The 26,631-nt window shown below is 41.9% G+C and overlaps 1 protein-coding gene across 2 annotated transcripts in view; it reads right to left on the bottom strand.

Moving 5' to 3' along the window:
• Positions 1–26,631, bottom strand: part of DCDC1 (doublecortin domain containing 1) — a 1,503,674-nt gene that overhangs the window by 968,486 nt on the left and 508,557 nt on the right. For both annotated transcript variants that reach the window (XM_085648291.1, XM_085648292.1), the window contains one exon: positions 7,211–7,303. In XM_085648291.1, the coding sequence (XP_085504417.1) occupies positions 7,211–7,303 (93 nt within the window). The remainder of the gene's footprint in view (positions 1–7,210; positions 7,304–26,631) is intronic.

Genomic DNA, 26,631 nt, shown 5'->3' with positions numbered 1-26,631 from the left:
CTACAACTCCCAGGAGTCTTGAATTTGCCGAATTAAGGGGCGTGACATTATTGTACTTATGGGAGTTGCTGCACGCCACAGCACGAACTTACCACAAGCCTTTGAGAAAGGGGAAACCTGAAACGCGTCAGGCTGGTTGGAAAGCTGCTCTATTAAACCAGCACTCATTGCACAACTGTACCTGAAATAAAAGGCTGGTAACCTGTCGTTTGTCTCGAGTGCATCTCATGTGAGTTACCTTGTGTTTACAAATTGAGGCGGGCGCTCATCCGCCGAGATTGCACCACTCCATATTATCAGGAGGCCATGAGGATTGGATACACCATCCTCGTATATGGAGCAACGACGAAGGATTTAAGTTGTGTATGGTTGCGGGGGCCCAGTGGGGGCTTCATCGAAAGCAGTCATTAGTGCACCGAAATATGGAGTGAATGTTTGTGCACTACAACTCCCAGGAGTCTTGAATTTGCCGAATTAAGGGGCGTGACATTATTGTACTTATGGGAGTTGCTGCACGCCACAGCACGAACTTACCACAAGCCTTTGAGAAAGGGGAAACCTGAAACGCGTCAGGCTGGTTGGAAAGCTGCTCTATTAAACCAGCACTCATTGCACAACTGTACCTGAAATAAAAGGCTGGTAACCTGTCGCTTGTCTCGAGTGCATCTCATGTGAGTTACCTTGTGTTTACAAATTGAGGCGGGCGCTCATCCGCCGAGATTGCACCACTCCATATTATCAGGAGGCCATGAGGATTGGATACACCATCCTCGTATATGGAGCAACGACGAAGGATTTAAGTTGTGTATGGTTGCGCGGGCCCAGTGGGGGCTTCATCGAAAGCAGTCATTAGTGCACCGAAATATGGAGTGAATGTTTGTGCACTACAACTCCCAGGAGTCTTGAATTTGCCGAATTAAGGGGCGTGACATTATTGTACTTATGGGAGTTGCTGCACGCCACAGCACGAACTTACCACAAGCCTTTGAGAAAGGGGAAACCTGAAACGCGTCAGGCTGGTTGGAAAGCTGCTCTATTAAACCAGCACTCATTGCACAACTGTACCTGAAATAAAAGGCTGGTAACCTGTCGCTTGTCTCGAGTGCATCTCATGTGAGTTACCTTGTGTTTACAAATTGAGGCGGGCGCTCATCCGCCGAGATTGCACCACTCCATATTATCAGGAGGCCATGAGGATTGGATACACCATCCTCGTATATGGAGCAACGACGAAGGATTTAAGTTGTGTATGGTTGCGGGGGCCCAGTGGGGGCTTCATCGAAAGCAGTCATTAGTGCGCCGAAATATGGAGTGAATGTTTGTGCACTACAACTCCCAGGAGTCTTGAATTTGCCGAATTAAGGGGCGTGACGTTATTGTACTTATGGGAGTTGCTGCACGCCACAGCACGAACTTACCACAAGCCTTTGAGAAAGGGGAAACCTGAAACGCGTCAGGCTGGTTGGAAAGCTGCTCTATTAAACCAGCACTCATTGCACAACTGTACCTGAAATAAAAGGCTGGTAACCTGTCGCTTGTCTCGAGTGCATCTCATGTGAGTTACCTTGTGTTTACAAATTGAGGCGGGCGCTCATCCGCCGAGATTGCACCACGCCATATTATCAGGAGGCCATGAGGATTGGATACACCATCCTCGTATATGGAGCAACGACGAAGGATTTAAGTTGTGTATGGTTGCGGGGGCCCAGTGGGGGCTTCATCGAAAGCAGTCATTAGTGCGCCGAAATATGGAGTGAATGTTTGTGCACTACAACTCCCAAGAGTCTTGAATTTGCCGAATTAAGGGGCGTGACATTATTGTACTTATGGGAGTTGCTGCACGCCACAGCACGAACTTACCACAAGCCTTTGAGAAAGGGGAAACCTGAAACGCGTCAGGCTGGTTGGAAAGCTGCTCTATTAAACCAGCACTCATTGCACAACTGTACCTGAAATAAAAGGCTGGTAACCTGTCGCTTGTCTCGAGTGCATCTCATGTGAGTTACCTTGTGTTTACAAATTGAGGCGGGCGCTCATCCGCCGAGATTGCACCACTCCATATTATCAGGAGGCCATGAGGATTGGATACACCATCCTCGTATATGGAGCAACGACGAAGGATTTAAGTTGTGTATGGTTGCGGGGGCCCAGTGGGGGCTTCATCGAAAGCAGTCATTAGTGCGCCGAAATATGGAGTGAATGTTTGTGCACTACAACTCCCAGGAGTCTTGAATTTGCCGAATTAAGGGGCGTGACATTATTGTACTTATGGGAGTTGCTGCACGCCACAGCACGAACTTACCACAAGCCTTTGAGAAAGGGGAAACCTGAAACGCGTCAGGCTGGTTGGAAAGCTGCTCTATTAAACCAGCACTCATTGCACAACTGTACATGAAATAAAAGGCTGGTAACCTGTCGCTTGTCTCGAGTGCATCTCATGTGAGTTACCTTGTGTTTACAAATTGAGGCGGGCGCTCATCCGCCGAGATTGCACCACTCCATATTATCAGGAGGCCATGAGGATTGGATACACCATCCTCGTATATGGAGCAACGATGAAGGATTTAAGTTGTGTATGGTTGCGGGGGCCCAGTGGGGGCTTCATCGAAAGCAGTCATTAGTGCGCCGAAATATGGAGTGAATGTTTGTGCACTACAACTCCCAGGAGTCTTGAATTTGCTGAATTAAGGGGCGTGACATTATTGTACTTATGGGAGTTGCTGCACGCCACAGCACGAACTTACCACAAGCCTTTGAGAAAGGGGAAACCTGAAGCGCGTCAGGCTGGTTGGAAAGCTGCTCTATTAAACCAGCACTCATTGCATAACTGTACCTGAAATAAAAGGCTGGTAACCTGTCGCTTGTCTCGAGTGCATCTCATGTGAGTTACCTTGTGTTTACAAATTGAGGCGGGCGCTCATCCGCCGAGATTGCACCACTCCATATTATCAGGAGGCCATGAGGATTGGATACACCATCCTCGTATATGGAGCAACGACATAGGATTTAAGTTGTGTATGGTTGCGGGGGCCCAGTGGGGGCTTCATCGAAAGCAGTCATTAGTGCGCCGAAATATGGAGTGAATGTTTGTGCACTACAACTCCCAGGAGTCTTGAATTTGCCGAATTAAGGGGCGTGACATTATTGTACTTATGGGAGTTGCTGCACGCCACAGCACGAACTTACCACAAGCCTTTGAGAAAGGAAACCTGAAACGCGTCAGGCTGGTTGGAAAGCTGCTCTATTAAACCAGCACTCATTGTACAACTGTACCTGAAATAAAAGGCTGGTAACCTGTCGCTTGTCTCGAATGCATCTCATGTGAGTTACCTTGTGTTTACAAATTGAGGCGGGCGCTCATCCGCCGAGATTGCACCACTCCATATTATCAGGAGGCCATGAGGATTGGATACACCATCCTCGTATATGGAGCAACGACGAAGGATTTAAGTTGTGTATGGTTGCGGGGGCCCAGTGGGGGCTTCATCGAAAGCAGTCATTAGTGCGCCGAAATATGGAGTGAATGTTTGTGCACTACAACTCCCAGGAGTCTTGAATTTGCCGAATTAAGGGGCGTGACATTATTGTACTTATGGGAGTTGCTGCACGCCACAGCACGAACTTACCACAAGCCTTTGAGAAAGGGGAAACCTGAAACGCGTCAGGCTGGTTGGAAAGCTGCTCTATTAAACCAGCACTCATTGCACAACTGTACCTGAAATAAAAGGCTGGTAACCTGTCGCTTGTCTCGAGTGCATCTCATGTGAGTTACCTTGTGTTTACAAATTGAGGCGGGCGCTCATCCGCCGAAATTGCACCACTCCATATTATCAGGAGGCCATGAGGATTGGATACACCATCCTCGTATATGGAGCAACGACGAAGGATTTAAGTTGTGTATGGTTGCGGGGGCCCAGTGGGGGCTTCATCGAAAGCAGTCATTAGTGCGCTGAAATATGGAGTGAATGTTTGTGCACTACAACTCCCAGGAGTCTTGAATTTGCCGAATTAAGGGGCGTGACATTATTGTACTTATGGGAGTTGCTGCACGCCACAGCACGAACTTACCACAAGCCTTTGAGAAAGGGGAAACCTGAAACGCGTCAGGCTGGTTGGAAAGCTGCTCTATTAAACCAGCACTCATTGCACAACTGTACCTGAAATAAAAGGCTGGTAACCTGTCGTTTGTCTCGAGTGCATCTCATGTGAGTTACCTTGTGTTTACAAATTGAGGCGGGCGCTCATCCGCCGAGATTGCACCACTCCATATTATCAGGAGGCCATGAGGATTGGATACACCATCCTCGTATATGGAGCAACGACGAAGGATTTAAGTTGTGTATGGTTGCGGGGGCCCAGTGGGGGCTTCATCGAAAGCAGTCATTAGTGCACCGAAATATGGAGTGAATGTTTGTGCACTACAACTCCCAGGAGTCTTGAATTTGCCGAATTAAGGGGCGTGACATTATTGTACTTATGGGAGTTGCTGCACGCCACAGCACGAACTTACCACAAGCCTTTGAGAAAGGGGAAACCTGAAACGCGTCAGGCTGGTTGGAAAGCTGCTCTATTAAACCAGCACTCATTGCACAACTGTACCTGAAATAAAAGGCTGGTAACCTGTCGCTTGTCTCGAGTGCATCTCATGTGAGTTACCTTGTGTTTACAAATTGAGGCGGGCGCTCATCCGCCGAGATTGCACCACTCCATATTATCAGGAGGCCATGAGGATTGGATACACCATCCTCGTATATGGAGCAACGACGAAGGATTTAAGTTGTGTATGGTTGCGCGGGCCCAGTGGGGGCTTCATCGAAAGCAGTCATTAGTGCGCCGAAATATGGAGTGAATGTTTGTGCACTACAACTCCCAGGAGTCTTGAATTTGCCGAATTAAGGGGCGTGACGTTATTGTACTTATGGGAGTTGCTGCACGCCACAGCACGAACTTACCACAAGCCTTTGAGAAAGGGGAAACCTGAAACGCGTCAGGCTGGTTGGAAAGCTGCTCTATTAAACCAGCACTCATTGCACAACTGTACCTGAAATAAAAGGCTGGTAACCTGTCGCTTGTCTCGAGTGCATCTCATGTGAGTTACCTTGTGTTTACAAATTGAGGCGGGCGCTCATCCGCCGAGATTGCACCACTCCATATTATCAGGAGGCCATGAGGATTGGATACACCATCCTCGTATATGGAGCAACGACGAAGGATTTAAGTTGTGTATGGTTGCGGGGGCCCAGTGGGGGCTTCATCGAAAGCAGTCATTAGTGCGCCGAAATATGGAGTGAATGTTTGTGCACTACAACTCCCAGGAGTCTTGAATTTGCCGAATTAAGGGGCGTGACATTATTGTACTTATGGGAGTTGCTGCACGCCATAGCACGAACTTACCACAAGCCTTTGAGAAAGGGGAAGCCTGAAACGCGTCAGGCTGGTTGGAAAGCTGCTCTATTAAACCAGCACTCATTGCACAACTGTACCTGAAATAAAAGGCTGGTAACCTGTCGCTTGTCTCGAGTGCATCTCATGTGAGTTACCTTGTGTTTACATATATATATATATATATATATATATATATATAAATATATATATTTGGCAGAAAAATCATTTGGAGCTAAATTGTGGGAGTATGTTTGTGACTGAGCTGTTGGAAAAGCCATGGAGGATTTTGGGTCAGATGTACGAAAATCTGCCGTGGTCGGTAGTGGGAGTACCTGCCGGGCGGTGACGTGGGGAGGGGGTGGGGCAGGGTGGGGGGTAGTAAACTACGGATTACGGAGGTTTACAGGTAAGTAAACATATAAATAAATAAAACAAATTTCGTGGCGCGCACAGTATCGCATTTGGGGATGCAGTGCATGCAACGAAATTCGTTTTATTTATTTTTAAGTTTACTTACCTGTAAACCTCCGTAATCCATAGTTTACTACCCCCCACCCAGCCCCTCCCCACGTCACCGCCCGGCAGGTACTCCCACTACCGACGGCGGCTGACGAAAATGCAATTTGGCATTTCCTAAATAGTGACTCCTTAGAAAACACTATTTAGGAAATGCAAAATTATATGTATGAAATATCCGATTTCCTAATGGCAATTCCTGCAAAATAGGATTCGCTATTAGGAAATCGCAAATAGGAAATCCCATGCTATGATTTCCAATGGGCTGGTTCAGCATTTCCAAAATAGCAATTTCCTATTTTGGAAATGCTAAACCAAGGATGGCTATGGGCATACAGCCCCTCGTGATGCACCCCAAAAATAGTGATGCTCATGTAGATGACACATATGCCCTAGAGGTGTACGCTCTATCACACTTAAAAAAAACATATTTGGGTGTGTTTTTTAAATTGCACATGGTTACCATCGACTTGAAGTCGATGGTAATTGCATTTCCTAAATGTCCAATTCACATTTAGGGAATGCTTTGTACATGTGCATAGGAATAGCAAATAGGTAATCCCTATTTGTGATTTCCTATTTAGGAGATCGCAAATAACTATTTCTACTGGATAGAAATCGTAATTTGCAACCGCTTAAAGGGCTGTGTGCAGACAAAAAGCCAACTTAACATTTCTTGATAGCCCGAAATAGTGATTTGGTCCATGAAGAAATGCTAAATGGCTTTGTACATCTGGCCCTTTAACTCTTAACTCTCATGTACTACTGTGGCACACAAAAAATCCAGGTCTCATTAGTTACATTTGCGATGTAGCTGAAATAAAAATAGGCAATAGCTTGTTAAATGTGGTACCGAATAATATCGGATTGTCTCTCTAAATGTTTGCTTGCTTTGCTTCATCATGAGAGAACAGTGTAACGTAAACAAAAAGTAAACATGACAAAGGTTGGGCTATGCAACTTGGTCAAAACATACATTTTGTATGTGTAGTAAATATTGCAATCTATTGTTGAGCCTGTGATAGATCAAACAACTCTAATGTAACAAACATAAAAAAATATTCCCTGAGCTTTCAGTCACTGTAAGCCACATATATATAATATAGTGTAGCTTGATTTCTAATTCTACAGAAAGAATCTGCCCTCTTCAAAAAAGATAGAACTGTCCCTAGCTGGTCAAAAATCAAACAAATGTGTTAATTAACACAATTTGATTATATTTAGCATTTCTTCTTCACACATTTATGAAGTACTAGACCCTTGGAATACTATTAGTTTACAAATGTTTTTAAGAACATTATATTCTTACGTCTTCATATGTTGCATGGAGTTCCTCTGCAGACATTGAAAGGATTGATTTTTGAGAAACTTTTCCAGTGTCTCCATGGAGTGCCACATTTATCTGCACATAAAAAAATTTTTTGGGAGAGGTAGGTTAATTACAATATTCAGAATAAAATATGTTTAGTCATATTGATGTTATAGATTATGTTTTCCAAGGAAGTATATAAATGTTCTCACATATATGCACACAATCTCTCTCAAAGAGAAGCAAAAAGCACTTGGATTGTTAGTTACTGTGTCAGAAATAAGATGAAATGCAAGCAAGTGTTCAACTTGGTACTTTTTGGTTCAACATTGTTTGTTGCTTTTATGATCTGTAATTACTGTCCTTGCATCTTATTGACACCTTATACATTATAGCCGCCCACAACTCTTTTTTCTGTCTGACGAATCTTAAATATAGCTGAGGACCTAGACAAGCTGCAAGTCAAATCTGCGATGTGGAAGGTTGTGAATTAAAGCATGCATTAAAAAAAATCTAGCAAAAGGCAAGTCATATGAAACGTTAAGTTTGGTAATGGAAATGATAATATTTCAAAAAATGAATTTAATGTTTGAGACCTATACGTAGAAAAATGTTTCATGATGTTGACAAAATATTATACACGATATATATATATATATATATATATACTACTCAAAGTAAAGTAATTTGCGCCTCGTCAAGGGTAGTAAGCGCTATTTAAATACAATTACAACTCAATACAATACATGAAAGCTGTAATGAATAAGACAATGTGACAAAACATATACGTGAATAAAATTCAATTTATAGATGTTAGTGCTATAACTTCCACCCATTAAAACAGGCAACCCTCAACCACGTACACATGCCGATTATAATACTTTTGTAGAGTGCTCTAAATTGCCCAAAAAGGGAACGGATTGTACCTCTATTGCATATAGTGGAAATCACCTACATATCACCTGAACATTAAAAATAAACCATAAGACATTCCTTTGACAGGAAACAACAACAAGGTGGTTTTCACATTGTAGAACTTAAAAATTTGAAAATATCAGATAGCTGCAAAACATGCTCAAGAAATAGCTCAGCAGTGGATGCTACTAACTTTAGAAGTTCACAGGCTGAACATTCAAAACATGTTTGGGTCACAGTTCGAAATCCGGTACAGCAAATGTAACTCACAATGTAACTATCACTTGTTCTGCACTACATGCCACATATCATAAACAAACAATGTTAGTACAAATAGGGGGTATCTAATTCCAGGAATGCCAAAGGCATTAACATAAAGGGTTAGGATGCATTAAATCATAATATGGTACACCAGCCACAAGGACATGTGGGACTGAAAAACACACAAAGAGGAACAGTATAGGATTGTACAGTTTTTCAAGTAAAATTACATTGTGCCAGCTGGAGCGCTCCCCATACACTAACAAAGGGCCATATCATTGCCTTTTTCAGTAATTGGGGATACTACTAGGTGACGTCCTCAAGATTCTTTTTTCCTTTTACAGAAGCTCTGGCACTTTTCAACACAAAGAATATACAAATAAACAACCAATCCATAATTCAATATAAAAAAATCCAGACAGTTGGTTAAGCTCTACCAGCACGAAGTGAATGCACAAACAAGTGTGTCATTGTGCATATCAACAGAAAAACGAAAGAGTCAATTGATTCCATACTAATTTAATGGCCTCCTAGATTTTAGGATAGCATGCTTTCTTCATGGTCTCCTAGAATATATGGATCCATGCAGTTTTCATAAAATTCTAGATTTCCGGGCTCCGTGTTCCTTTATTGGCCTCCTCAAGGTTAGCAATCAATGCTCCTCTCAAGACCTCCGAGATTGTAGGGTTCAATGCTCTAATCATGGCCTCCTAAATAGTTATTTACAACTTTAAATTGATAAAATAATCAAGCCAAAGGACATATTGCCTGGAAAGAATGCAAAATCTATGCTAAACTGCCTCGCATGTCTAACAAAAGTAGAAAAGGGATTTTTATTAAAAACATAGCCCTTAGGTGGTTTCCACAAAATGTGATAGTTATAAATACAATTAATGGTTTGTGGGAAAGAATTTGAAACCTGAAGGTCCCAAAATGGAAAAAAAAACATTTGCATCCTCAACATTTAATTTTACCACGACGATATTGAAGACTGTAAGCTTTTTTTCTGTGGGAATTCTGTTGGATTAGGTTGTGATCCAAAAACAGAACTCCTGTAATAGAAATTGCTCAGGAAAATCTCCTCTTATGCCACATGACACAAAAGATGTTTTTAAAAGTTGGGAGTTGCTTGTCACTATGTTAAAAAAGGATTTTTACCTTAAAACGTTGCTTTCTTTGTTCAAAGCAGCACCCAACTTCCAGAACATTATAATAAACATTGGGAAATTAATAAAAGGTGTGAAGGAATATTTATAACATTTTAGCAAATGGTGCCAATTTTGAAAACAAATCTTAAATATTTAATTCCTTACAAATGTATATGCATATATACATCTTTTAGCCAACAATGAAAACCTTTCTAGGCTAAAACATCACTAGTTTATTTTTGTGAATCAATCCAACCCTTTTTACATCTCTTATACAAACAAGTACATTTATTTATAAGCTTTAAACTCACAATACATTTTTTTAATGTTCTAATTATTCATTAGATGATCAACAAAGTAAAACATGATATATGAAAAGTTAGAAAGTTATTCATGCACATACAAAGATGAATTTTTAATTAATTTTTTTTTTAAATTAGGTGTGAATCAATGCCATTTCGTAGTGACCAATGTCTCCTGCTTTCTACAAAGAGCAAATTGGCTGGTGGAACAATAATTTCCCCTATATGTTAAGTTCATTGTGCCCAGCAACAAAAGTGATGCAATTGCAGTCCTCCCATAAGAGGCAGCATATTTCATCCACCCATAGTGTTGAAGCACTTCATACTAGTGAACATGTTAAGCCATAATCTCAAGACCTTTCTGGGCACACCTGTACACAATAATTAAGTGCTAGTTCTGGTAAAGGTACAAAACAATCACAAACTACCTTTGCATCGTGGGTGGAAGTTTTATATTTCTAAATTGGAAAAATAAGTGCCTTAGCTCCATGAGGGAAATTGGCTTATTAGTTGTGTGGCCTGCTCAAGTATTAGGTCCACAATTTCCCATTACTGGGAACCAAGAACCCCATTGTAGTGCTTGATTCTCTCAGAGTAGCGAGGCAGAGCAGTCCACAGCCTACTCAGGGAAGGTGATGTGGGCTAGTTATCACCATTCACAGGCACGCACAAATAACACTCAATAAATGATTGTCCAGTCATTGCTTTTGCTTTAGAAAAGGGAAAAGTACATTTATTACACACACACCAGCGACAGCCCCTCCATTAGGGTGGAGGGGCATCACCCCCTTACAAAGCAAAGGTGAAAAATAAAATGGTAATAAAATTAATTTATTTCCTTTTTATTTTTCAATGCTCCCAGCCCGAGCTGTGTTTGTATTGGGGTGGGAGCACTGCTACTAACTGGCAGCAGAGGAGTGGTGTTCGCTCCACTTTGTAGTGCGCATGTCACTTTGGCTGGCTGTCTTGCGACGGCCAGCCTGACATCCATACTTTAAACCTCACCACCCAGCTGTCTCAGACAGCTGGGTAGGGAGCAGGCACAGTGCTTGAGGGAGGGTTGAGGCAGCCTGCGCCAAACAATCCTGGCCCTGCTCTCATGCTGCTTAACCTTATTAGAAGCATGAGAGCAGTGTCTGAATTGGGGTTGAGAACTGTTTCAGACCAGCACTAATGGACTGGATGCATGAGGAACGGAGGAGGTGAGCCAGTGCATGCTGTGGGTAAGTACATTTTTATATTTATGACCAACTGACAAGCCCTGCAAGAAACTTGTACTGCCTTCAGCTTCTACGCCAAAGAGCTCTCAGTCGGAATTTGTTACAGACACTTTTTATAACGAGCAATGACTAACAGCTTTAGCGTTAAACTTAAAGGCATTGCTGGTCAGTGCATCAAATAACTGATGTGCTTGCCTCACCAGTTATTCAGGTTACCAGCCACCACTGACTCACACTACTAAATGCGAGCAGTAATTTACAGTTATGTACATTGGCAGATGGAAATACCATAGATGACATTCCACAATAACCTCTGACCCTCCCCCACCAAAAGGTGACACAAACATATAAGGCAAGTTTACTGGCTTGGTCAAAGGTTTAGGATCACCAAACCACATGCTAAAGATATAATTGTGTACGTAAACGCCATGATCAGTAATAATCATGTGCAAATGCACTTAAAACTGTTAAAAAAGCATATTCACAGTGATCCATAATCACTGTCAACATTATTACAGCAAGAACACATCTTAAAATTAGCAAAACATGTGTCTGTGTGTTTTTATATACTTTCCAACCATAAAAACGCAACCATAAAAACAGCCCACAGAGGGCATCACATTTTGATTACATAACATGCAACCATAGACTCATCCTCTAGAGAGTGCAGTACAACATGTACCTTCTTAAACATTTTCAGGTCACCATAAATGCTGCAATAACACAAGCCCCTAGAGAATATTACACTCCCAGCTGTAGAGCCAAAGCTCCAGCATTTGGAGTGCTTTGAAACATTTAATATAAATTTCAGAGGAGTCCTGCTTTCTATGACCCTGCAATAATAGGGTCAGTCCTTTTCAAGCATTTCTTGGGGGGGGCATCCCCCCCCCCCCCCACATTTTCTTTATAATGTTGATGGTGCCTCTGCCATCCTGGGGCCACCAGGAGTTGGGAAAGCATGCAAATGAAAAAGCCCCACAGGGTATAATGGGGCACTCCAGCCAGAGTGGTGAATATCCGTTGAGCAGCTCTCCCACTGCCCCAGAGAGAGCTGCTGAAGTTTCTTTGCTGTGCGGCATCTCCCTTCTGTTTTTCTTTTTGTTGTGGGTACCTGGGTGCTTCCTAAATGTTGGTCGCAGCTGAAGGAGCCCACCTCTAGCTTCCCCTGAAACCGCCGCATTACTGCAGCTTCTCCTTACCAATCTCTTCTCTCGCGGTTGCTGCCAACTCCCCTGGACATGGGTACAGGAAGAGGGGCAGGTCCACCACTACTGAGGGGGCATGCAATGGCACTCCCCCTTCACTTCTTGTCTTGAGACCCCAAGCATGCCACCACCCTGGAAAAATTAGACAAAATCTTCATGAGCCGACCGCAGGACCCTGGCCCATGCAGGAGGTAATTCGCAGAAACTGCAGGGGAGCCCCATGTGCTCAATTTGGGAAAAAGGGAAAGGTTGCCAATCTTCCAAATGCCATCACTCAGGTCTTGTTGGGCTCATCTGGGTGATCCTGCGCTCATTTTACACCTGGTGACTAGCTCTAGCCACCAGGGGCAGTTTCAGCAGACCTCCACACCTCCACAGAAGTGCAATGCACAGGGAGCTAGTTCTCCTGGCTCCCCGCTCCAGGGTTCCTCCTGGTCTTTGTCTTTGGACGCAAACGTCCACAGCTTTCTCCCAAATGGTTCTAAGGGGGTATAAGGTGGCCAGCCTCACTGGCACTTGGAGAGACCCACTGGTCCTGGGGTCAACTGGGCAGAGTCCTTAGTCCTTCCTGGGCATCAGGGGATTCCTCCTTCCAGTTGTCCACTGCAGTCCCAGGGTCCAGCAACATCACTGACAGAACTTTTCTCACCAAACCTTCAAGGAGGAGCCCCCTCCTGTGTTAGCTCCAGAGGTCTGGACTCCCTCCTTTGATCAGGGGGCTTAGCCAAGCCCGTCCCTGGTATTGTATGACAGCTGATTCATTGATGCAGATACTTCAGCCCCACCCCATCCTCCTCAGGAGCTGAGTGAAGCACTGTTAATTGCTCCCTTTGTTACTGCTGCTGGGGAGAAATGTATTTAACTTGGCACAGCAGGGTGGGAAAAGGCCTGGGCTCTGATCCTGAGCTGAGCCAGAGAAATATGACAATTCTGGATGACCTATAAGTTGTACAGATACATTTTGAGAACCTGCAGATTTTATTTTCTCACACAGGATACACCCCACCACATTTTGATACGCCACTGGACTTTGTACGACTAAAGGAAGTGAAACAGCATTCTAAAGCAGTTTTCCCAAAATGTGGGTAAAAAAGTGTCACTTAAGACAAAAGAATAAATCTCACTGAATTTCCCTATTAGTGTACACTAACAATATAAGGCCTACCCCAGGTCAACATCTAATCCTGCAGAGTCTCCTCTGTTCCGGGCTTCATCTGCGCAGTTACCGGATTGCGTCTGACAGTAGTTTAAGTTGTGCAGCCCTCACACATGTGCACACACATGTGTATACGTGTTCATCTGTAACCAGCCAGGTGCCTCTTACACTTGCTGAATCGCAGTGGCATTATATTTTAAAGGAAAACACTAGTGGTAAACACAAGCAGCCCAGTTGCCATGTGATTACTGTGGGAAAGACACGTGTAGTGAGACCCAACAACAGTAAAATGTCCAAAACAGGGTGATCCATAACGCAAAAAAATCCAGGCATACCGAATGGGCGGAACCCAGTTGCAACACTCCTTAGAAGGATCCTACACAAGTCAGGTATGAATTAGAGTGAATTTCTACAAACAGGTATTACTAGTAGACTGATTCAATCTGAGGTGACAGAATACAATGAACACTTATTCTCAAGCTCAGTAACTCTGATATAAGCACCCAGTGTTGATGTTAGTGGCGTGCCGAATTCAAGTTTGTCTAAGGCCACCTGAACCTGTGCAGTACTGGGGAGAAGAAAAGGTGCCCTTGTGAAATCAATATTACTCTGAAGAATGACGATTCTCCAATTATTATGCAGAGAGAATCTTGATTTCATTAAAGACATTCGGAGGCTAGCATTATGCAAATACTTTTATTTGCTGCCCAAACATGCAGCCCTTTAAAGAATGTTATTACATCATAAACGAAAGAACATTAGCAACATAACAAGTATGTAGTCCTGGTTACGATCATTCTCTTGGACTGCGACTAGAAATTTCAGATCTCTTCTCAAGGAACGTTGATAGCCCTAGACAATTACCAACAGCTATATCAATATTGGTCCTGCATTTACTCCGAAGCCCCGTCTCTATTTAGCAACGAGGTGGGCAAGGTAATTGAAATGGTAACAGGGTAATATCGCAATGTTGCCTTATCCACAAGATCTCTGTACACCTTTTCACGGAATAGTTATTGCGGGTATTATGAATCTGCTTAACGTCACACTGACTTTCAGTTTCACAGTGCCTGTGCTCTGTCCCTTCAATATGAGGAACAAAATGTGCTCCAGTTGCCTTATATAGTTGCATTCTATAATTTTCTGCTCAGGCCATTTTAAGTAGGTGTAGGAAGTGCAGCATTGCATGGAAGTTAAATGTCACATGAGCTGTAATATACAATTACACCACCCGTAGGTGCTACTGAAAATATATGGTTCGAGTTACACATTTGTGGCCTTCTTGGATGCAACTCAAAACTCAGAAATAACACGTGCTAAAAAAGTAACTGCTTTTCTACAATATGTAAGTCATCACTTAGTACCAATTCTAATAAAGGTGGAGTGGAAATACTGCACACAATTTAACTTTCCCCAATTCAGAATAGGTAGGATTTTCCACAAGTGGTTTTTCTGGGTATAGGAAAACCATAAAGAAATGATGGCCAGTAATTCTTGCCTGAAACACACATGAGGCTTTGGCTGCTGCAGCAGCCTAACTTCAATCCCATGTTTTTTGGACAGGGAGAAGTATCCAAAGCTCCATCCTGCCAGAATAAACCTTATCCTTCCTCTCCCCTTCACTTCCCTACTGGAGCGGTGCACATGCCACCTGAGAGACCCTCAACACATATGTACTCTTTACCATAAACTCTGTGGGAAAACCTAGACACACATTGCAGAACTTTATGGTAGACAACAAGTTATTTTGTTTATTACTGAAACTTGGTTCGACGAGGCATGTGAACTAATTTTATCATACCTAATACCAACAAAATACATACGTTTGTTGAAACTAGGAGGGAGCTAAGATTTGCTTTTAAGGGTAAAGGAAAATCTTTATTAGTGCCAGTTACTATCTTCATCTGATCATCTGATGTATAGACCCCTAAAGATCAATAGTCACATAAAAATACAAAAATGTCATTTTCTATCAGAACATGACCCAAATATAGGGACATACACTGGAACTAGAATATTAGATTTATGTATTATGGTCAGATTGTCATGCCAACTTCCCTCTCTTAAAATGATTAGACAAAGAAAATACTCAAAGGCTGCTGTAGATAGCACGAGCAAAATATAAGGAAAACATAAAAGTGATGCGTGGAAAGTTTGAAATAATCTCAGCCACCTGTAATTACTTAGGGCTGAATCTCAGGCCATTGTATTCTTCCATACCATTCCACCTCAGACAGGAACTAGGCAAACGCAAATCAGCTTTGGCCTGCTCTAATAGGAGAAGTGCAGCATTAAAATTTGCAAACTTTTCACCACGCAGCAAACACGGACCAACTCTTGGCACTGCTGTTTGCCCCAAGGTGATTACCATTTTTCTTTTTTTTATTGGGTGCACCCCCACCCCTGGTTGTCCTCCCTGCCCTGTCCATGGGTGCTTCACTGCCTCCAACTACAGTATTGTTTAATTAGGCGCTACAGCAGGCATCAAAATGTCCATCTGCACAATAAATGCAGCACATCGTCCCCATACCCATCACAAACTGCCAGGTACTCTTTGAGCAGGAACACGGGCAAACCAGAACAGTTTCAGTATAGTTAGGCCTTGAAGTGAGGAATAGCTTGAGTCCTGTGGCACAGTGAACAAGGGACCCATATCTGGGCACACCTGTCGCACCTAGGGCACTTTAAGTCTGTCTTACAGAAAGCCACAATCCCAAGCTCACAGAAACTGTGTGCAACAATTGCAACTTCTCCTGAAAAATTCTGAATATTTTGTTCAAAAGTTCAAGGAAAACATAAAATGTGTGTCACAAGAAGGAAGTAAATGACTTTCTATTAGGAATAAACCTAGACTGCTCCTCCCAAATTCTCAACTGAACAACTCTGAGAAACTATTGATAATTTCCAAAAAGAGCATAGCCTCTTGCGCATCTCTAGACCTGTCTTTATCTTTAAAGTGATTTAACAGATTAATCCAATAGAGGACAGAATGCTAAACATATGGACATTTAATTTTGTGCAGGGATTTTACGAGGGTAAAGATGTGGTAAATGGGGGATAATGGGATATGTGAAGCTATGCATTCAGAAGTGTCTTCACCTGCTTTCATTTTTTTTAAACATATTTTATTGGTTTTAGGCGTGAAATACAATCTCATGTTGTCATCACTTCAAATTACATATCTCATGTGTCTTCTTCTGCTTTCATGATTGGATCTTCTTCTAAATTATTTTGTGGAAACGAGAAGGCTTGCTGTCTCGGTTTCTCCTTCTTGCAACTTTTTGATTCTAGGCATGTCTTATTGTAAGATTCAGATGTTTCAAACTGGGAAAAGAGGGATCTTCTTGTTGGGTAATTTGTAAATGATGCAGCTTGTCTTGAAGGTAATGTGGTGTCATGTGGCTGGGTTAGGACCGGGAAGAAACTCTGCCATTTTACATGCACACTTTTCCTAAGTTGCCTTATTTTTTACACGCTGACTTTTGACACACATTTGCTTGTTTGACAGTGCAGGATTAGTTTCTCTGAAACCACATTAATTACATTTTTGCTTCATAAGTACACTATCACGACACCTTGAACATTTAGTACATTGTGCAAATGTTGATGTTTGTTATTCGTCCATAAGGCATCATCCCTATCACAAGAGGATAAACAATGTCAGCCCGGCTGAAGCCACTGCTATTTTTTATACACACGCATTTCGGCGTTCAAATCAGAGGAGCACTCTGCTGCCACTACGAGGCCGCTGTTGTCGGAGTTTCAGCCCAGCTGACTCCTGTTTACCCACTGCGAGGAGGGTTGTCCAACTTGTGACCAAGACGGGGACCTGAACACATTCACCCACAAGTAATGAGGAGTTAGCTCATTGAATAGGAGATTTTGGCAGATCACAAACCCCAGGCAACTAAGTTAGGGAGTGCATAGTAGGAGTACACTATACACAGTGCTTATATGACAGGATATATACGCTGTTTTAGCACAATGGTAGAATTGTCATCCGTTTTACTGTTCTCATACTGCTAATCACTTTTATCTGATTCTGTCTATTAATCATTGCAGCGCATATATTCTACACAAGAATCACAATGGTTCAATAAATATTGGCACGCCTCCTTGTGTATTTCTTGGGTACCTCTGGGGATCCACGAGTGATTAAGCGAAATACCATTGAGGTCCACCCCACAGCCTCAAAGACAATACCCCATTAAAAATTAGGCTAAAAACAAGTTGGGGAAATTCTCCAACAACTTGAATTACAGGGTCTAATAAAAAGTTGTACCTCTTCAATGAATAATCCCTTGCTTCCCGTAATGAAACCTGACCATTCATATCTAATATTAGATTACAGACAATTGAACACAGCTACTCGCACATTTGCAGTACAAAACAAGCACAGAGTGGCATTAATGAAAACATAGTGAGGAAAAAATACAAAACCACACTAGATATCTCAAATGTATTTTTCTGCCAAAATATAGTGCCTGAAAGCAGGTATTTGACTACTTTTTCCATGCTGGGTTCTCAAAGGCAAATCGATTGATTGCCTCGGGGTATAGGAATAGCCCTGGGCTGTTTTTGGCTAGAGTAGCAGAACTTCTAGGATAATTTAATGACCAGGCATTGTCCTATGTTGATGACATATATTTAGCAGGACTTTAGGCCAACATATCCTGAGGAGGTGCATAACATCAGTCTGGCACCATCCCAACATCTATGTTGTCAACAAACAAACAGTTCCTACTAAGAAAGTGGAAACCGTAAAACTGTGGCTCTGCATTTGTGATCATGTTGAATTTCCAGAATCCCAAAACCATACAGGCTTGTGCATGAAAGATGCTTTTCAGAAGGACAACGTGGAATTCTGGCTTTCCTATCACAGGTGTATTGTGTCAAACAATGTTAAAATGGATCAGATCTTGTCAGTTTTGAACACTGCTTTTGCAGAGGAAGGACTTTACTCCCCGAAGCAGAAATCACGTGGATTGCATGTATGTCAGTCTTGAAGCAAAGGGAATATTCAGTCCAAATGCCAAACAATATGCCACTCTGCTAAGCCATCCCGATACATTGATGAGAGCCAGCCCTCAACTTGTTATTGTTTAGTCTTGAGTACATTGAGGACAATTTAAATTTGTACTGTCGACTTTCAAGCTGGTGTTAGACATCCAATCTTTGAAAATGGTGATGTATATCCTGAGAAAAGATAGTAGAGCTTTAGGATTCTACTGCATAGCATGAGAATACTTTTTCAGTTAGGGTATGGATTGCATGTGCCCTGGGGAAGGCTGATGACACAGAAGAAACATGTAGCAAAATCATTCAGGATGTATGAAACATGGTTTAAAAAAATCCCATGTTCTGCTTTTCAATTATGTCCAGAGTACCCCAAAAAATAAAATATATATTCTTTGGTTATATTCTGATATATTTTTTCTCGGGGTATACATCACCATCTTCAAAGATTGGATGTCTAACACCAGCTTGAAAGTTAGATCGGTGCAAATGTAATTTATCCTCAATGCACCCAAGACTAAACAATAACAAGTTGAGGGCTGGCTCTCATCAATGTATCTAGATGGCTTAGCAGAGTGGGGTATCTGTTGGCATTTGTACTGAATATTCCCTCTGATTCAAGACTGACAAATATGCAAACCACATGATCTCTGCTTCAGAAAGTAAAGTCCTTCCTTTCCAAAAACAGTCTTCAAAACTGACAAGATCTGTCCATCTTAACATTGTTGGACACAACACACCAGTTATAGGAATGCCAGAATTCCAGTTTGTCCTTCTGAAAAGCATATTTCATGCACAAGCCTATATGATTTTGGGATTCTGGAAGTTCAACATGATCACAAACACAGAGCCACTGTTGTATGGTTTCCAGTTTCTCAGCAGGAACTGTGTGTTTGTTTACAACATAAATGTTGAGATGGTGCCAGACTGATGCTATGCACCCCCTCAGGACATGTTGGCCTAAAGTCCTGCTAGCTCACAGTGCCACCATAAGTACCCCTAAACTTAAGAAGGTAACAAATGGATTGGGAAAACTTAGAACATGACAACCCTGACTCCACAAGGAATCATGGTTACAGATCTAGAACCTTTTCACTCAGTCACTCATGGATACCCAGAGAGATACACAAGAAATACTCTAAGCGTTGTTCCAATATTTATTGAACCATTGTGATTCTAGTTTAACCCATTCTGTGTAATCTGGAATATAAATTCTCCCAACATTGAGGAATCCCAATATGGACTGTAACCTCTTCAACATAGTTGGCGGTTGTAGGAGCACACATTTATCTATGAAATGTGTTGCAGGGCTACTTGACAGCTCGTTTCCTAGAAAGAGGACATTGAGGTTGGCAATCTTTGATTTTTTTTACTCAAATTTGTAGCCCATGTGAGCAAAACCAGAACTATGTGATCTACTCTCGTCAAGTGTACTGAAAGGACATAATTCGTCAAGTATATGTCATGAACATAGGACAATGCCTGGTCATCAAAATATTGTAGAAGTTCTATTACTCTAGCCAAAAACAGCCCGGGACTATTCTTATACCACTGAGGCAATCAACTAAATTGCCTCTGAGAAACCAGCGTGGACAATGCAGTCAAATACCTGCTTTCAGGCACTATATTTTGGCAGAAAAATTAATTTGAGACATCTAGTATGGTTTTGTATTTTTCCCTCACTATGTTGTTCATTAGTGCTGCTTTGTGCGTGTTTAGTACTGTAAATGTGTGAGTAGCTGTGTTCAAGTGTCTGTAATCTAATACTAGATATGAATGATCAGGTTTCACTTTGGGAAACAAGGGATTATTCATTGAAGAGATGCAACTTTTTATTAGACCCTGGTATTCAAGCTGTTGGAGAATTTCCCTAACTTGTTTGTAGCCTCATTTTTAATGGGGCATTGTCTTGGAGGCTGTGGGGTGGACCTCAGTGGTATTCCGCTCAGTAACTTGTGGATACCCAGAGAGTTACACAAGAAATACACAAGGAGACGTTCCAATATTTATTGAACCATTGTCATTCTTTGTGTAGAATATATGGGCTGCAGTGCTTATTAGACAGAAGCAGTTTTAAGAAAAATAGAGTAATTTTAATTGATAGAGTGGCACCAAACTACACAAAATTCAATTACTAGAACCAGAGATATAAAATGTTCAAGATTTTAGGGAGAATTACAACAAAAGCAGAAAGTGTCACTCATGGTTATTGGTCACGCTTGACCGGTAGAACGTCACAAGTTCAGGCTGACCACCATTGACCGTGGGTCGGATACTGGGACTAGGTTAGTCCCGCTGAAGAGTTAACTTCTCAAGTCTTACATGGAACTCTTTTCTTTGGAAGAGGCAATGAGGACGAGGCTTTCAGAGTCTTTGTTCTACATTTGTTTTGAGTAGACTGTGTATAAATATATGTAGGTCCTCCGCTGATTATCTGTGTATTTAATTTGTGTGTGGTGTGTTTAACCATATTTAAAGTACTCTAAATAGTGCTAAAGGTGATTCTCTTTATTTTATGGGGATGTTGTTTCAAACTAGGAGGGATCACACTCTGTAATTATAGGAATTTCTATTACTTAAATTGCATTCCATTGTGTCTGGTAATCTGGTGGCGTGTGCAGTGCTTTTTCGCTACCTTTGGTTGGCTCCTCATGCTCAAATATTTACTATTGGATTAGATTTGAATTCCCTTCCCAAGATTGTCTATAGGAAAACGATTGTGACCATATTCACAGACTTTAGGTGATTAGAGGGTTTTAAGCAGGAACGTGGCCAATATGTGTTGTTCTTTGAAAGAATGGCTTCTGAGATTGGTGGGCCACAAACATTGATTCATTGTGGTGGGTGAGGTCTGACACTTCTGGAGACTGCTGAAGCTCACCCGTCTGCTGTGCTAGCAGCACAAGGCATTGCTCACTTGTATTGGCTTAGATCTGAGTTTTAAATCGACTGCTACATTTCCACAGAGGGGAGAAAAGATAAATGTAATTGTTTTTGGTAATTCTGCTTTTGCAGGGAAACAAGAAACACTTACTTAAAGTAAATATTTGCTTTGCAACCTACAAAATATAAGCAACTTTATATTTTGCTCTTTTTGCTTGCTTTAAAATAATAAAACATTGCAATCTCAGTTTACTGTGATAAGATTATATCCATAAATGTATGAAATAGATACAAACATTTCTAGTTAACCAGATAAAATCGAGGAGGAATGTTGGTTTGTAAAAGCAGTTTTTTTCCCCATAAGGCGTTGCTCTAGAGGTGTGTTCGCTCACTTCCTAACTTGTAAATATAAATGCTAATTACATTTTCAGTTAATGCGGTTCTATGAATGGAAATGGCAAAATTGGAGTCGACACTAAGCACAGAAAATGTCCCACCAGCTGGGCGGATGGTAGACATGTTTCGACACTGGACATCCCCTGGGACAGATAATGAGCCAATGAGACGAGAGAGCTGAAACCGTCACAATCACTCAAAGAGCTCCTGGGCCTGAGCGTTGATTCCGGTCAGCCCTTATCATCTATGTTCGATTTTTGAATTCCTAATTACCTTTTTTTATTCATTTAGTCCACGTTTTTAAAACCTTATCCCTGCTTTGTTACTTTTGTGGTGGAACAAAAAATGTCACTTGTTATTTCTTGCAGTAGCAGAACATAGTGAATGATTTGTTATTGATTATCGAACGCAAGCTACAAAAAAAACATACGGATGCAGGGCCGGGAAGGGAGCTGCTCGCGTCGGTTGTTTACTGAGACAGGCAGATTTTGTAAAACCTCAAACAGACAGCGTTGTTATGCTTCAATAATTTTCTGTCAAATATGTTCCTACGGGTTTTGGCGTCGTGCATGGAGTGTTGGTGTGTGATTTTCTAAAATTAAGTCGTTTCTGTATACTCTTCGTTCGCCTTTAAATACAGATTCTTGAAATATTTCAAACCTTGGCAGCCGCACTCAACTTCCAAATGCCTTGTGGCTCTTGAATGGCGTTTATTCATTTATTTATTTATTGTAAATAAATAGCTGAAATAATAGAGTGCGTAATGTGTTCAAAATGACCTTTTTGATATAATTTTATCGTAAAATGGCACGGTGCGCGGCGGCTCACTTCATTAGCAGTTAATATTAACACAGTCCTGTCAATGAGTGTTCGGTGTTTCTTCAACAACACAGTTAGGGGTGAAACACAACTGGGGTAAATGCGCACATTTCCAATGCAACCTTTGCGGAAAGAGCCTTTTTTGGGGAGGCCTGCTCCTCGAAGTGATTGCAGGCATGGGGCTGAAATTGGCGTCCAAAATGCCATGTTGTCAGGACGAGCAGCAGAGGGCCGCTCCATGGCACCATTGCCCACAACAATGTTACTGTCGGGCATCGCCGGTGGGTGCTGCTTGGCCAACAGCGATCACATTGTACGAGGCACAAACTTACAAATCTGGCAAGCGACGCGAGGGAAAGGCCCTTGGGGGCATGTCATTTCTAAATTGCCTTTTTGAATTCTATTACCAATAATGAATATTACAATTCGCAAGGCTTCCCCGCGTAAAGGCTAACCCTTTCTCACACATTTAGCTCTATTTATACTTAACTGCCACTTGATTTTACATAATTATTACTGTAGAGAATATTTACATTCTCATTTTGATTAATATCATGTTTAAGAGCAGCGTGAAGAATGCCAGAATCATAACACCTGAGAGTAGCTCTGGGGTTCGGGGAAGGCTTTTACCTTGTGATATTGACAGACCGTGCTAAAATTCATTTTTGCATCCTTGTAACAAACAAACCCGAAAAGAAGGTACCTCTCGCTCTCAGCCATTAGCTCTTTTTATTGTGCTGGTCCCCAGCCTGACCCGGCCTGCGAAGCTGCAAGTAGGCAGCTGTGATTGCAGTACGGATTTCACACAGTGTAATTACTGCAGTGACACTAGGACTGAGAGGTACAAAGAAGGGAAAAAAAGAGGCCCTACAGGTTATTAGCACTAAACACTGGGAGAAATCAAACGGAGAGTCAATGCGTAATTTCGAGGCCTATCAAGGCTCATCAGGAACAGCAGGGAGGAAAGTGCTGCGGTTCATCATCTCACTCTCTGACTTTTGTTGAAAATTACAGTAATTAAAAAAGAGCTAAGTACTTCTCAGGCAAGGGGTCTTTTCTTTGCCCATCACCTTTTAGTTGGCTGCTGATTCCGCGTGACCTTTTCCCTGGCTCTGTCTATCGCAGTCAACACAGATCTTTGTTGCGCCGCGCGCTGAGGCCTAATTACTCTCCGCGCGGCGGTTCGGTATTGATCAGAAAAGGTGGCACCGCCAAATAGGAGTGCCAACACTGTGGCCGGGCAATCGAAAACTAATTCCAGCCCCACAGAAGCATCCCTTCCATACCACTTATTAGAGGCAGCTGTGATGTTACCCAATCGATACGCATCGCGGAATTGCTTCTTTGACTAAAAAAGCATTTGTTTGTGGAGTTGGGGACAATCTGTGGCCTCTGACTTCCAAAGACTTCGTGCAAGTGTCATCTGCCAATGCGCGTGTTCTGAGGGTCGGCCCAAGTGACAAGAGCTATTGTTAAGGAGTCCTAGGCTGCGGGCTGATACAGTGAAGAAAATGCTCACATTTTGGTTGCCACCAATACCGTGAAAGACAACACAATGGGAGAACCGCTTTGTAATGGGGGGGATAGTTTTTTCTAACATTGATAGCTTGTATGTGCACATTTTAAAGGATTAGGTGACGTTAATGTCAGTACAATGACTGTAGCACAAAATACTTTTGCCCTGCACGTGATCTTCTTCAGTGTTAAGGGGGAGAGAAGCGTTTTATAATTTTATGATTAAAATAGTGCTGGGATTGGAAAAAAGAAATACTCCGGGAACCCATAAATTGGGGCTCAAGGTGTGGTAAAGGAAATGGGGTGGAGTCACGATAGAAGGAGATTGGAAAGCACAGTCTGACAGCCAGCTTATACATTTATTTAAAAAAAAGCACAGCTGCAAAGAAATTATAATCAAGGACATTTGTGACAGTAAATCTGTTCTAGATTAGCTTAATTGGTCACAAAGAGGCTGCTTTTAAAATATATTTCACGGATAAGATACTTGCAACAGAGACCGTTCTGTGCTCAGCACTTTGGAGGGGATTAGAAAGGTGGTAAAATAACTCTAGTGATTAGCACAGTTCTGGGAGTCTTCTGTGTTTTGCCCAGTTACAGTTTTGACTCATAAAGTAGCATAGAAGGTTAACGTACCTGCTGCAAAGCACATCACGTAAAGGCAGATCAGAGATTTGTTTTTTTACTGAGATAGGTAAGTGGGCTACTGCTTTTGACACTGAGATCATTTTGTTACTTCCAGTACATAAATTGCAAGCCTTCTAATATAGCAATTCAATGCTCCCTTTACATCAAGGAACTGCATGAAAACTGTAATTCATGGATTTAGATCCTTATTGATTTTTCTCAATCTGTTGTTATTCTAAGATTACAAAGAAGTGTTCTTTTGGAGGTAATAAAGTCTCATTAGTACACACAACCGCAATCACTGCATAATCCCAACTTTGTGTTTCTCCCAATCATTCAATCTTAATACATAAAGTCCCACAAGTATGGATCATATGTGATTCCTACACCTTATAAAATATAGCCCTCAACATCTTATGTAACATTTCCTGTACACTGATTTGCATACATGTATGATTTATTGTGCCTCTATGTGTGATGAAAAGAGCTCTGAATTCCTACACTAGGACGAGTAGCATTTTAGAAGAATCAAATAGAAAAAAGGGTGTCTCATTTACATCAATATTTGTATAAATACTCATACAGACAGAACAATCTTGCATTCTCACAATGCAAGCACTTCTCTTACATATGGACTTGAACAAAGTTAAAAACCTGCCTCCAAAACTTAGGTTCTAAAAAGTACTTGTGAAGTGATTACATGCTGTGCATCATTGTTTTCTTCCATTGTATGAATATTTAGATCTTATGTTCCAGATAGCTCACATCCAGTTGTATTCTCAAACAAAAGGAGGGCTGACAGCCCTTTATGTCATGCCTTTGTTTGGGGCCCAAGTGAAAGTGTAAGTAAGTAAGAACACCCCCTCGTGCCTGGACACTGCTGAATTGTGTCCTGGTGTTGAAAAATAACACCAATACCAATTCAGCATGTTTCCCTGGGTCAGCTTGAAGCCCAGATCTGCCCAGAAACATCTGATGGAACTGGGATATGGTGCAATCCCTCTGCTTCCCAGCACTAGCAATAAGATATGCATTCCAGTCCCCCTCACACATACATTTTCTAAATGACCTCACTATATTCTACTCAATGGAAGCCAATGCTCGTGACAGTATTCATGTTTTTGGTCTGATTCAGAATTTTACCTGAAATCTAAAATGCCACTTTTGGTTTAAGGTAACTTACTCTTTATCAGTCTTAGCATGAAAATCACTTTTTATAACTAGGTTTCCAATAAATATATTAGGTTTTCTACTAAGCGTATTCTTCTTCTATTGCTACATTCCTCTGCCTTTACTGCTGGTAATGACGTCATGAGAGTTGCAGAAAGAAGGCACAGAATAAGAGTTCTTTTCACTCTTGCTTGAATATGCTACATTTACGAATATGTTCCCTTGACGCACACTGTGGACTCCTCAGCTATTCATTTTTTCTCTCTCATGCCATCTCTGTTTTCTTTACTGGATGTCTGGGGTCTTGCATTCCATCTCCATGGGTCACCCTTGGATGATTCCCAGGGCTCTGTCAACATTATGCAGATAAATGCATTTCTCAGCATAGTGGCAGAAATCCAGTGCATATGTAAAATATAAGTAAAGGGGCCTAACACTTTTATTTAGAAGGCAGACCTCACTGCTGAAGAGCAGGGCCCCTGAATACCAAGGTTGCCTTGTCTTGATTCTAGTTCATACGTCGTTTCTTCACCACCCTGCACTTACTGTCTTTTTCTTTCACTCTCACAGGTTGTTTCTCATTCCATCTTCCTCCTCTTATCATTATTTCCCACCTTTCTCTAACTTCTTCTTTCTCCCAGTGTTCTCTCTCTCTTTCTCACTCTCTTGCTCTGGGTCAAATTCTGATAATAAAACATAAGGGCAATATTTAGAGTGTGATGTAGTGGGGCTTCTACCAAAAAGTGGTGGCTTTCACGTTCCTCATATTTAGAGTGCCATTGATACCA

Source organism: Triturus cristatus, chromosome 3_2, assembly GCF_964204655.1.
Source record: "Triturus cristatus chromosome 3_2, aTriCri1.1, whole genome shotgun sequence".
NCBI classification, from domain to species: domain Eukaryota; kingdom Metazoa; phylum Chordata; class Amphibia; order Caudata; family Salamandridae; genus Triturus; species Triturus cristatus.
The sequence above is the reverse complement of the archived record's forward strand: the minus strand, read 5'-3'. Positions and strand labels throughout refer to the sequence as shown.